Source organism: Myotis yumanensis, unplaced genomic scaffold (assembly GCF_028538775.1).
Source record: "Myotis yumanensis isolate MYYU_CA2020_CCGP unplaced genomic scaffold, mMyoYum1.0.hap1 SCAF_3, whole genome shotgun sequence".
NCBI lineage: Eukaryota > Metazoa > Chordata > Mammalia > Chiroptera > Vespertilionidae > Myotis > Myotis yumanensis.
Window position 1 is genome coordinate 214,998,289 of NW_027223754.1, and position 12,368 is coordinate 215,010,656.

Here is a 12,368-nt window from a genome sequence, read left to right on the forward strand (position 1 = left end):
AGGGCCTCTGTCCTCAGCCTGAAACGTAGGCCCCACTGGGAGAGAAGCTGCAGGCGTCGGGGGGCATGCCCAGCCCCCAAGGACCAGTGCCTCCGCTCAGACCACAGTGCAGGTGGCCCTCCTGATGCCAACGTCAGTGGCTGCAGGGGTCCCTGAGGAAACTACCGCCCTGTGGGGGGAGCCCCCACACAGAGAAGGGTTGGGGCACAGTCAGTGCAGCCCCCAAACCAGACCATGAGTGGTGGGAGTCACCTGGAGAACACAGGTCTGACACCGCAGGCCCACTCGGGAGCCCACCTGCACGTGCACAGGTGCCCCCGCACACCCCGACCACAGGTCACTCCAGGAAGACCGCCTCCGACCGCGAGTAACAGACAACTCACCAGCAGTGGCGTGAGCAGCAGGGTTTATTTTCTTAAACTGTGAGCTCTGGCAGTGGATGGCCAGAGACATGGGCTTGGCAGCTATACAATGTCAGGCCAGTGACGCTGTGGAACGGTGCGCACAGCCCCCAGAGGACCCGGGATCCCAGCAGACTTCCCCTGACCTTCCGGATCAGGACTCTCAACATGCCCCCCTGGAGCAGGCACGGGACTGCGAGTGGCCACTGCCCTCCTGGGACAGGGAGCGGCTGTACCTCCGCGGTTCAGAGCCTCTGCCCACATGGAAAAGGTGGGGCCTGCTAATGAGGGGATGGCTGTCTGGTCTGCCAGGAGGAGGGACCGCCCGCTGGGGCCCCGAGCACCCAGATGGCACTCTTCTCACTCAGCCAACACTGAGGGAGTGCTGGGGTCTGCCGGTGTCCTGGGAGCACATGCGCCCCTGCTATCAGCACACACGTGGGGACCCACGAGGGCTTCGTGCCACTCTGTGGACGCAGGCAGGCAGTCAGGGCGTCCTCCCTGCAGAGCCTAAGACGAGGGGACAGGAAGGCTGAGGGGTGAGGGCAGGCCTCAGTGGGCGCGGTGGCCACTCTAAGGAGCCTGGGTTTTGTTCTGAGCCTGATGTTCTGAGCAGGGATGGAACCAAACCTGACCTATTTTTAAGAGCACTTTGCTGGGTGAATGGCTTACACTGGGTGAGAGGGGAAGCCAGGGGACAGGACATGTGTGCGTAGGCCGGAATGTAGCGCTCTGGGGGGCAGAGGTGGGCCAGGGTCACGGTATCGCAGAAGCTGCTCATGCATCTTCCTTGAGTCTGACAGGCTCCCAGCCCCTCTGTCCCCACCTGGAATGTGCTGCTCATCACACACCTCAGGCAGGTTTCTGGTAAGAGCCAAGGGGTCTGTCCCTGTGCCTCCAGGAGAACCCGGCTCTCTGGGCACTCGGCACCTGCTGGGTCTCCTGTCTGCGGTGCCCTCGACCCTCCCCGCCCCGTTCCTGGCCACACAGGTGCTCAGTGCAGCTCCCGTGAAGGGGTCTGCAATCACAGGAGCCAGGACGCCATGGAGCAGACCCCAGCCCAGCCCCACTGGCCATGACCTCAGACACGTCGCCGGATCTCTCTAGGCCTGTCTCCTCACTTGTGCACAAGCAGAATAGCACCTACCTCCGGCCACGACAAGGACTAGAGGAATCATCACGCCTGCAAGTGTTACCTGGTGTTATTGGGGTATCAGGTAAAAACATGTCCATGCCTGAGCCTCAGCCACGGGGGGCGGGCCTGGACTGGTGCCCTCAGCGCAGGGGCCCTGGGCAGTGGCAGCAGGTGGGCCAGGGGCTGCAGCTGGGCTGGCAGCACATCTGCAGGGCAGGGTCCTCGCCCCGGGCCATCTGGCTGGGGCTGAAGGTCATGCTAGCATCAAACTGGGCCTTGAGCAGCTGAAGCTGTTTCATCGCCTCCAGGGCCTGGGGGGCGACCTCGGCCCTACTCCCCACCAGGTTGTAGTTCTCGCCAGGGTCCTCAGAAAGGTCAAAGAGCAATGGGGGCTCATGGGCAGTCAGAGGGCTGGAGGCGTGGCAGGCAGGGTCTGCTGTGGTGTCACTGTGGGCGGAGCCTGGTAGGGTGGGAGACACATCTGTGCACAGAGGTGGGGGCAGGCTCTGGGGCCCGAGGGGTCAGCGGGGTCAGGGGAGGACATTACCCTGGGTGAAGAAATGGGCCTTGTACTTCCCGCTCCGCACAGCGAAGACCCCATGGATCTCATCGGGGAAGGTTGGGTAGAAGAACATAGTCTGCCGGGGGCTCTGGGGGCGAAGTCAGGGGCAGGGGCAGAGCCCCAACACCGATCAGCCTGTGTTAGGTCCTGGCTATGCCCTCTCAGCAGCAGCACTTGGATGCCACTCAAAGAGGTGACCTGCTCACAGTCACTCCGGGGCTGGGGCATGGGGTTGCTGGCCCTACCTTGCCTTTGCCCAGCAGCAGGGGGCTGAGGTCAAAGCCATCCAAGGTGACGTTGGGCAGTGGGGCCCCAGCCAGGGCTGCCAGGGTGGGCAGTAGGTCCAGGGAGCTGGCCAACTCGTGGGTCACGCCTGGGGACAGAGGGCTGTGTGGTCACTCTATTCACCATCAGGTTGGGGAGGTGGCGCCAGGGTTGCATGAGGAGAGGACCTGAAGACTGACCGGGAGTGATGTGGCCTGGCCAGAAGGCCAAGGCAGGTTCTCGGACGCCCCCCTCAAAGGTGGTTCCCTTTCCACATCGCAGAGGGCCAGAGCAGCCGCCGCGGGACATCCGCATCGTCTCCGGTCTGGGACACACAGGTGGTCATCAGCGTCTCTGAATCGCCCCAGTGGCTCCAGCCCCAGGCCTTTAAGTTATGTGCCCAGAAATGGCCACCAGGTGCCTGTCTCCTCCCTGTCCTACCAGGACCAGCTTCATGGATTGTGGCCTGGAAGTCACCATAATGTGGCCAGCATTTTCTGAGACCCCCCCTATCTCGCTGTGTCTGTGGTCAAGATGGGGCGACCTCAGGCTCACGCCTGTGAGAAATCAGTTGCATAGGCCCTCCCCGGGGCCTACCCGTTGTCTGCGGTGAAGATGACCAGTGTGTCTTTAAGCAGCCCCAGGTCCCCCACGGCTGTCATCAGGGCTCCCACGGCCGAGTCCAGCTCCATCAGGGCGTCTCCGAATGGCCCACGGCCTGAGTGCCCGGCGAAGTTCTGCCCACTGAACTGGGGGTAGTGGGTATGCTGGGGGCAGAGCCTGGAGTTAGCATCGGGCAGGGGGCAGGGCAGCCCGGGACATGGGGCCAGGGTTACTCACGTGGGAGGCGTAGTACAGAAAGAACGGGCGGCCCTGGCGATGGGCATCGACCATGAGGTCGTGTGCGAAAGCCACGTAGCGGGCCTCAAGTCCAGGCAGCCAGGGTGGCTGCGCCTCCACAGACAGGTTGGCTAACAGCGGCACAGGGACCAGGCCCTGGTCACAGATTCCATGGCAGGGGGTGGCCGGTGGGAAGCAGGTCAGGTTCTGGCAAGGGCCCTGGGGAAAGGGCTCCATTTAGGGTCTAGGCCAGTGGTTCTCAACCTTCCTAATGCTGCGACCCTTTAATACAGCTCCTCATGTGGTGGTGACCCCCAATTTCATTGTTGCAAATTGAACATAATTAAAGCATAGTGATTAGTCACAAAAACAATATGTAATTATATATGTGTTTTCCGATGGTCTTAGGCGACCCCTGTGAAAGGGTCGTTCGACCCCCAAAGGGGTCGCGACCCACAGGTTGAGAACCGCTGGTCTAGGCTGTGAGGAGGAGCTGGGAGGTCAAGGGAAGGGGAGTAGGAGGAAGTGGATAGGGGGCAGCTGAGGGTTCTGGCTGTTCCTACCTGGTCATGGGAGTATGGGATGCCCAGGAATCGGTGGAAGCCCTGGTGGGGGGGCAGAAAGGCCCCCTCAGGCCCCACCCCAAGATGCCACTTGCCAGCCATCCCTGTGAGGTAGCCTTGGGCAGCCAGGATCTCAGCCAGGGTCACCTCCTCCAGGGGCAGGCCCCCGCGGGAGCCAGGCTCCAGAACGCCAGGGTACAGGCCCGACCGAACTGGGAGTCGGCCGGTCAGGAGGGCAGCCCTGCAGAGCCAGTCACAGCCGGTGAGACAGAGAGAAACGAAGACAGAGGTGCACCCGGGAGACAGCAGGGAACTATGACCCTCACTGCAGACCAGAGGAAACCGGGAGCAGCTGGGCGGTCAGGGTGGGCACGGGGTGAGGGCTCCCTGCCCCCTCGCTCACCGGGAAGGTGTGCACAGGGACACTGGCACGTAGAAGTCCGTGAACCGCAGCCCCGCGGTGGCCAGCTGGTCCAGGTTGGGGGTGGTGGATGTGGGGTGGCCGTAGGAGCCCAGGTCCCCGTAGCCCAGGTCATCAGCAAAGATCAGCACGATGTTCGGTGGGTAGGCAGAGGCCAGACCTGCAGCCAAGGCCAGAGCGAGGGCCCACAGCACCACCATGGCCTGCGGCACACACAGGCTTGTCACCAGAGACCCTTGGGAACGAAGGCAAACGGGCTCCAGCAAGCTCTGCGGGAGGCCCCAGACCAGGCAGTCCCGCCCCTCCCCCCCGCGGTTCTCCCTCCCCCCGCCTTGAGGCCCCAGACCCCATTAATCCCAAGTCAGACAAAAGACAACCCCTTCCCAAAGCCTCGCCCCCCAACATTGTCCTGGGATCTAACTCCCTGGAGACCTTCCTGGACCACGACACCTACAGATTCTCGCAGAGACCTGAGCCTCTTCTCCTAAGGGTCCGGCCCAGGCTCGCGGTCAGGGCCAGAAGTCACATGACACTGACCCGCGGGTCCGGCGCTGCGGGGAGAACAGGACAGAGTGAGGAGGGGGCAGTGTGTAGTGACGCCCTTCGCGGGCACTTCCGCCCCGGCCCCGCCCCGGCCCGCCCCGCGCTCTGGTGACGCGCCGCGCTGATCCCGACCCGGGGCGGGGCGGGGCCCAGGGCGCAGGGCCCGGCGCAGGGTCCGGGCAGCTGGGCGGGTGGTGGGCCTGCTCGCACTGTGAGCGGGTCGGAGTCTGGGGTCGTGACCGGGAGGCCGAGAAGGGGCGCGGCGTGCGCGGGGCGGAGCGGGTGCGCGTGGGGCCGCTGTGCTTCCAAGCCGTTGGAGCCCGGGGCGCGGGCCTGGCGGGCGGCGTGAGGGTGGGTGCGGCTCCCGGCGTTCGCGCCTGGGTGGCGGGGGCTGTCCCGGCCTCCCGGACCTGCGGGGCCGGGACCTGAGCGCAGGGCGTGTCCGGGGCGCCCGGTGAACCAGCCAACCTCTGGGGCGTTTCCGTTAACACCACTCGTGCTGGTTTTGAAACACTAGATGGCGAATTCTTTCAAACCCGTCCTTCCGTGTGTGTGCGCGTGTGTGCGTGTGCGTGTATGTGCGCGTGTGTGCGTGTATGTGTGTGCGCGAGTGTGTGCGTGTGTGCGCGAGTGTGTGCGTGTGTGCGCGTTTGTGCGTGTGTGTGCATGTGCGTGTATGTGTGTGTGCGCGCGCGCGCGCGCGCGCGGCGTCTGGGTCTGGGCTGTCTCCAGGACACACCAATGGGAAGGACCCATCAGAAGAGAAGATGCATGGTCCAGGCTCTGTCATGGACAGACAAACAGCCTTGGACAGATGACTTCATCTGGGTCCCAGTTTGTTTAGCTGTCTCCAAGTAAGAGAGGGTCCCCGGTTTCTTCGGTGGGTAAGGTACTCCTGTGCTCCGTGCACTGCTCCGCTCAGCAGCTCCCCGAGGGCCACTGCCCCCAGAACCCTCCCTAGGCAGCTCTCTGGCCTCAGGTTCCTCCACAAGCTCAGGGCACTCCTCTGGGAGAAGTAGGACTTGGCTACCATGGTTACTGACCCTGGAGGGGAGTGGGGGACAGGGCTGTGGAAAGGCCTCCGGGACTGGGGTGGGGGACAGGACATCGCTTCCTTAGAAGCCCGGTCCTGTCTGGGGAGCTGCTGTGGACACTGTTGTAATGTACCCCGAGAATCACAGAAGGACGCCTCAAGAAGTCGAATTAAAGAGTCACATTTATTGCAATCCGGGACTATGAGGGGACATTCCCAAATCTCATAGTAATAAGATGGTGGCAAAACCAGACTTATACAGGCAAAAATCACAAAGGTATTGATTACATCCCAGGGTTTGGAATGAGGACCCTGGTTTGCACAAAGCAGTTACAGAAGCGAGATTGAGTTGATTAGTTATCTACAAAGAATATTTATAGTTTTGGGTCTTTGGACCACTGAGTTGACAGAAACACATTATCTAGAGCCCTCGGGTCTTGGGACCACTGAGTTGACAGGGAAACATTATCTGGAACCCTCAGGTCTTGGGATAATTGTGCTGTCCTGGTTCCCAGGTACAGAAGAATGTGCTTCGATAACCAGTAAGATCACAATCAATGGGATAGTCATTCAATCAATAAGGCATTCAATCGAATGGGATGATTTATACAATTCAGAAAATCAAAATAACCTGCCCATTGTTAAACAAAGCAGATAGGCACCACACTTCAACACGACTCAAGACAAGGGGCAGTGTGGGGAGCCAATATGGACGGGCTCAGAGATGGCGCTGCTGACTTCATGGGGAGGGAGGGGTCAGTCTCCAGGAACCATCCCTGGCTGTCCGCCTCCAGCCTGGTTTCTGGGCTGGTGCGTGGGAGCTGAGTTTGGGGGGGGGGGGGGGTGCGGCCTGGACAGAAAGTTTCTCTGCTGCCCAGAAATCTTTGAACCTGTAATTGGAGCAGTCACAGCTGGTGGGCGCTGTGGACGGGAGTTTAAAAGGAACCAACCAAAGGCTCTTTCTGCTCTTTCAGCTGCAAGCTGGGCAAAACCCCGGGCAGCAGAGACCTGCCCCGATTCTCAGAAAGAGCCTGCCTTCGGTTGTAATGTTATGCAAATGGCTGGCCCTGTCCCCTGTGGTGTCTGGAGGCTGCTCAGGTGTTTGCACACGGGACCACAAAGCCAGCCCAGCCCTGACCTCTGGATGGGGGAGGAGGGGTGTGTGCCACCAGCTATGTTTGTTCAAAGCCAAGCCTCTGCAGGTGGCTGAGTCCTTTGGAGATGTGAGCTCTTTCTGGCGTTGCTGCAGGGTCAGCTCGGGGCAGATACTGCGTGGGAGGCGGCCCACCAGGGTGCAGGATGTGGCTCTGGACCCCTGGGCCATTGCTAATCTGGAACTCACGCCCACAGTTAGCAGAGAGGCCTGCAAGGTGTGGGTCTTGTCTTTCTAGGACCAGAGATGAGAGAGACCTCCATCTCCTGGGCCTGGGTGGGGTGGGTGGGGTGGGTGGGGTTTTGTGGGAACATGGCCACCTAAAGGCTCCTGCCGAGTCTCCTGGGCCGGCTGTGAGAAATGGCTCACCTGTCCGAATTTAAAATGACCGACTGAATCAGAAGCACGGCGAAAATGAGACTTTTAATAACACTCTTGAGAGTGGGCACTCGTTGTACAGGAACACATGTTGGGCAGGGAACATAGCCTATTTATTTAGTCCCTCCCCCAGTTCCTCATTGGCTGAGTACTATTTGGTCACCTATTTCCTAATAGGTCGCCTAGGTCTTACTGACTCCCGTTAGGTTATTTTAAAAAATGGGCTAGGGCCTTTCCTAGTTGCCTCCACCTCCCTTTATCTAGGGCAGCGGTTCTCAACCTGTGGGTCACGGCCCTTTTGGTGGTCGAACGACCCTTTCACAGGGGTCGCCTAAGACCTTCCTGCATATCAGATATTTACATGACGATTCATAACAGTAGCAACATTACAGTTATGAAGTAGCAACGAAAATAATTTTATGGCTAGGTCACAACATGAAGGACTGTATTTAAAGGGCCAGAAGGTTGAGAACCACTGGTCTAGGGCAGTGGTCGGCTAACTCATTAGTCAACAGAGCCAAATAACAACAGTACAACGATTGAAATTTCTTTTGAGAGCCAAATTTTTAAACTTAAACTATATACGCCCTAACCGGTTTGGCTCAGTGGATAGAGCATCGGCCTGCAGACTGAAAGGTCCCGGGTTCGATTCCGGTCAAGGGCATGTACCTTGGTTGCGGGCACAACCCCAGTAAGGGGTGTGCATGAAGCAGCTGATCTATGTTTCTCTCTCATCAATGTTTCTAACTCTCTATCCCTCTCCCTTCCTCTCTGTAAAAAATCAATAAAATATATTTAAAACAAAAAAAACAAAAAACAAAAAAACAAAACTTAAACTATATAGGTAGGTACATAGTTATTAACTTAATTAGGGTACACCTAAGGCTTAGGAAGAGCCACACTCAAGGGGCCAAAGAGCCGCATGTGGCTCCCGAGCCGCAGTTTGCCGACCACTGTTCTAGGGGAATCATCCTAGGATATGCTATCAACCATGTGTCCCTCTCCCCACCCCTCACACCCTGTTTGCTCTGGGGAAATCCAGTAACCACCTGGCCACATACTGTTTCTTTTCTATGAAGATGAAGCATAGAGGCATGCTTCCTGCACAGCTGATGTGAGGACCTGGGGCGCCAGAGTCCAGCTGCCAGGCCTCTGCTGCCCCTCACTCTGCTCTGTCTACCTCCTTGCCCTCAGCAACCACCATCCCTGCTTTGCCACTTGGCCACCCAGCTTCATTTCCTCACCCTTCGCCACACAATAGCCATGTGGTGGATCTCAATTCTGGGCTCTGCAGATGTTGCAGAGACCAGAGAAAAACCAAGCGACGCTTTAGAGAAAAGGAGTTACACTGTTTATTTACGCCAGCGGACTCAGGGAATAACTTTCCAAATCTGAGTAAAGTAACATGCAGGGGGCTTCTCTTTTATATCTTTCTGGGGTCTTTGTCCCACAAATATGGATTATGCTTCCGGTCCTTTTCACGGGATTTGCAAGAAGGCCCCCAGGTGTGGGAGTCTCCAGGCCATATCTGATGGTCTGGCCTGGCGCCAGCGTTAATAATACTAACTCCCCTCCGGGGCAGTGCACTGTTCATAGTTTTATGGCCTCTGTAACAGGTTCTGCAAGACCAGTTTCTGGGAGAGAGGTAGTGACTTAACTATAGGTTATCAAGAATGTACACTGAGCTTGCTGGCATGGATTCAGATTGCCAGCTCCCCTCAAATACCAGGGTTACATTGGAATTAGCCTTTTAGCCTCCTCACAGATAGGTGCTCGCCTCAGCCAGGGAGACGTGGCAGGTGACAGATTCTCTGCTCAACCAAACTTAGCTCCTAAGCCTTCGACTGGGACCCTCTGCGTCCTTCACCTGCCCGCCTTCAGCAAGAGTCCTGGTGGGTGGATGTAGCCAGAATCCCCTCTCATCCCTGCTGTTTCTCGTAGTACCTTTCCACCCACTGTCACCCCTCCCCTTGCTCTCTGGCTCCTGTAGAGGAGGGAGAGTTTCCCTTGACCCTCACAGGACCCCTGGCTGGGCGTGAAAATTAAACTGACAAAGAATCGTCATCAGGAGAAAAGCAGTCACATTTATTTAATTTTGTAAGTTTGATGTGACGTGGGAGACTTCATAAGACGTGAAAAGAAACAGTTACCCCTGAGTACGTTGTGCTGGTTTGATGGGGAGCGGACAGTCGTGGCGGAGGATGACGGCTCAGGCAGTGATCAGGTGTACCTCATCCGGTGTCTCTGAGACTAAATTGATCTGCTTCCACATTCAGGGCTGGGTGAAAAGTCTTTGGTTTTTGGACACAGACAGCAGGGGGGTAAGGGCATGCGCTGGGGGGTGGGAGCGGCTGGGGAGAGGTCAATGGGGGAAAAAGGAGATTCATGTAATATTTAAACAATAAAGAATTTTTTTTAAAAGAAGTTTTTGGTTTTGCCTGGTCAACTAAGAACTGCAATAAAATCTTAGCCAGAACATAAGGTTAAATATATACATTTGATTACTTAATTACATATTCTGTTAGTAAAAGGGTGGGAAAGAAAAGAGAAATTAAGACAAGAAGGGAAAAACAAAACCATACTTTTATTTTACCCTTATACCCCTGTTAGAATGGAGTGGGGCCCTAGCCGGTTTGGCTCAGTGGATAGAGCATCCGCCTGCGGACTCAAGGGTCCCAGGTTCGATTCCTGTCAAGGGCATGTACTTTGGTTGCGGGCACATCCCCAGTGGGGAGTGTGCAGGAGGCAGCTGATGGATGTCTCTCTCTCATCGATGTTTCTGGCTCTCTGTCCCTCTCCCTTCCTCTCTGTAAAAAAATCAATAAAATATATTTTAAAAAAATTAGAATGGAGTGGGGCAGACGGGGGAGGCTCTGCCCAGGAGCGCGGTGACTGGTGGGAGGTGCTCTGTGTGGTGCTGTCCCTCAGCCCCCTCTCTGCTGTCCCCTACCCTCAGCCTCAGGCTGCAGACCTTGCGGTGCCCCATCTGGAATTCTTGATCCTGGCATAGCTAGCTCCCCCACTCCTTCCAGTCTGGCGGATGCTACTTTCTCAGTGGGGACTTCCCTGGCCCCTGGTTCCCTCTCCCATCTCTCTGCTCAGGTATGAGCTGCTGCTCTTGGGCTCCTGTGAATGGAGGACAATAATCTTATGCACTCAGCTGGTTGGTGGGCAGGGCTAAGCCATATGCTGGCATGTGACGAGTCTATATTTTTACTGCTGTTATTGTCATGTGGGGGCTGGGTGGTGCTAGGCAGGTGCCATGAGAATGTCAGACAGGAGGGATCTCCCGCTGAGACCTGGGGAAGAGAGGGTTATCTGGCCAAGGACAGTGTGGAGAGATGAAGACAGGTTGCCACCCAGCAGTGGTTGGTTTCATGACAATGGTGCATGAAGGGGCAGGATCCTGAGCGGCCACGTCAGGGATTCACTCAGGGCGGGAGGAGGATCCGTCTCAGACTCAACACAGAAAACCTGTGGTGACAGGCCCTCAGAGGGGCTGGTGACTGTTTCCAAATCAAGTCATGCCGTCATTAAAGTTCACTGGATTATCTCAAGAGCATTTTATCAGGAACGTCAATTCCGTCCCAGAAGGAAATTCTGCCCAGACCAGGCGAGGGGAAATTTTCAAGGAACTAGATGGAGCTCGAAGCATCTTCTCCAGCAGATCCAATATCTGGTCCTCCAAGTGGCAGCCTGGGGACTCACGGTCTGGCAGCCAGGATGCCCCTGCAGACCTGGTGCAGGACCGGCTGAGGTGGGCTGATAGCCGGCTGCCGTTCCACAGGCCCAAGGGCTTGAGGAAGGCACATGGGTCACAGCCCAGCCTCCAGGAGGAGGAGACTTAGACACCAGGACAACTGCACCCTTTTGCAAAGTCCCGAGGCAAGGATACTGGAGGAAGATGATCCTGCATTGGGTGGATATGAAGGTGAGCATGGGTTCTGGATCTGAGGGGCTGGATGGTGTCGACAGTGTGCGCTCTGCTAACTAAGCCGGGCTCACGACAGCCCATGTGAATGAAGCTGAGATGCGGGAAATGCCTTGTTTTAATGGAGAAAAGGTATCCAAAGACTGAGAGACAGGAATGTCTTGTGCTTGACCTGCTCAAGGTCCCTGAACTCTCCTCTGGGAGGGCCTGAGGACACCCCCTCACACGACATTAGAGGTGCAGTGAGGGGCAGCAGCACCTTGGAAAGGAATGTACTGTGCTTGACCTTGAAAGTGGTGGGGAGGCTGGCCTCTAGAGGGCAGAAATGAAGTGGGGTACAGAGAAATGGGCGGAGCCACGGGTCAATCTCTTTCTCTCTCAAATCAATCAAGAAAAAATATTTAAAAAAAATTTTTTTATTGATTTCAGAGAGGAAGAGAGAGGGAGAGAGAGAGAGAGAGAAACATCAATGATGAGAGAGAATCATTGATTGGCTGCCTCCTGCACGCCCACTACTGGGGATCAAGCCCCCAACCCGGGCATGCGCTCTTGACCAGAATTGAACCTGAGACCCTTCAGTCCGCAGGCCGATGCTCTATCCACTGAGCCAAACCAGTCAGGGCAAGAAAAAATATTTTTTGAAAATAAATAGGTAAAGAGATGGTGGGATGACAGAGGCCATGTGGCCAGGTAGGTGTGGTCACCATGATGGTCAAGAAGAATGGTGTGGCCTCAGAGACCTTTGGCTCATTGGTCATGGAGTCACCCTTAGGACAAAACAGGGCTCTGTCAGTGGAGGTGGGGGTGGGGGTGGGGGTGGAAAGACCCCCATGTCTCAGGAACACGACTGGAACTTGACTCACAATGCAGTCACATCTCCTCTTCCAATTCCTGGACATGAGTCATTCGCATATCCGGAGCCTCTGCCAGAGGGAAAGACCTGGCGGAAATACCCAAGGCCCTGTGGTCTTCCCCTGCCTGGTCCCCCTCCCCCAACACAGGGATGTGCAGACCGGCCAGGATGGCGCGTGCACTGGGGGAGGGGACACCCCAAGCTCTCGAACAGTTGGGCTCTGGCTCTGAGCTAATGACACTTCCCAGACTCTCTGATGCCCCCGCCCATCCACAGTCCACTGATCGGAGG

At 57.0% G+C, this 12,368-nt stretch overlaps 1 protein-coding gene across 4 annotated transcripts; it reads right to left on the minus strand.

Moving 5' to 3' along the window:
* Window positions 1–396: 396 nt before the first annotated feature.
* ARSA (arylsulfatase A) lies at window positions 397–4,760 on the minus strand. Of its 4 annotated transcripts, none has more exons than XM_070408054.1 (9): window positions 4,641–4,760; window positions 4,169–4,389; window positions 3,766–4,006; window positions 3,203–3,421; window positions 2,960–3,129; window positions 2,563–2,687; window positions 2,344–2,471; window positions 2,084–2,186; window positions 397–1,996 (listed from the first exon to the last, which is right to left on the minus strand). In XM_070408054.1, the coding sequence occupies exons 2-9, from the start codon at window positions 4,384–4,386 to the stop codon at window positions 1,677–1,679; spliced, it is 1,524 nt and encodes a 507-aa protein (XP_070264155.1). In that variant the 5' UTR covers window positions 4,387–4,389; window positions 4,641–4,760; the 3' UTR covers window positions 397–1,676. The 4 variants fall into 4 exon arrangements, with proteins under 4 accessions (XP_070264155.1, XP_070264157.1, XP_070264154.1 ...); XM_070408056.1 differs by having other exon boundaries at window positions 3,844–4,006; window positions 4,169–4,421; XM_070408053.1 differs by having other exon boundaries at window positions 4,169–4,421.
* Window positions 4,761–12,368: the final 7,608 nt, after the last annotated feature.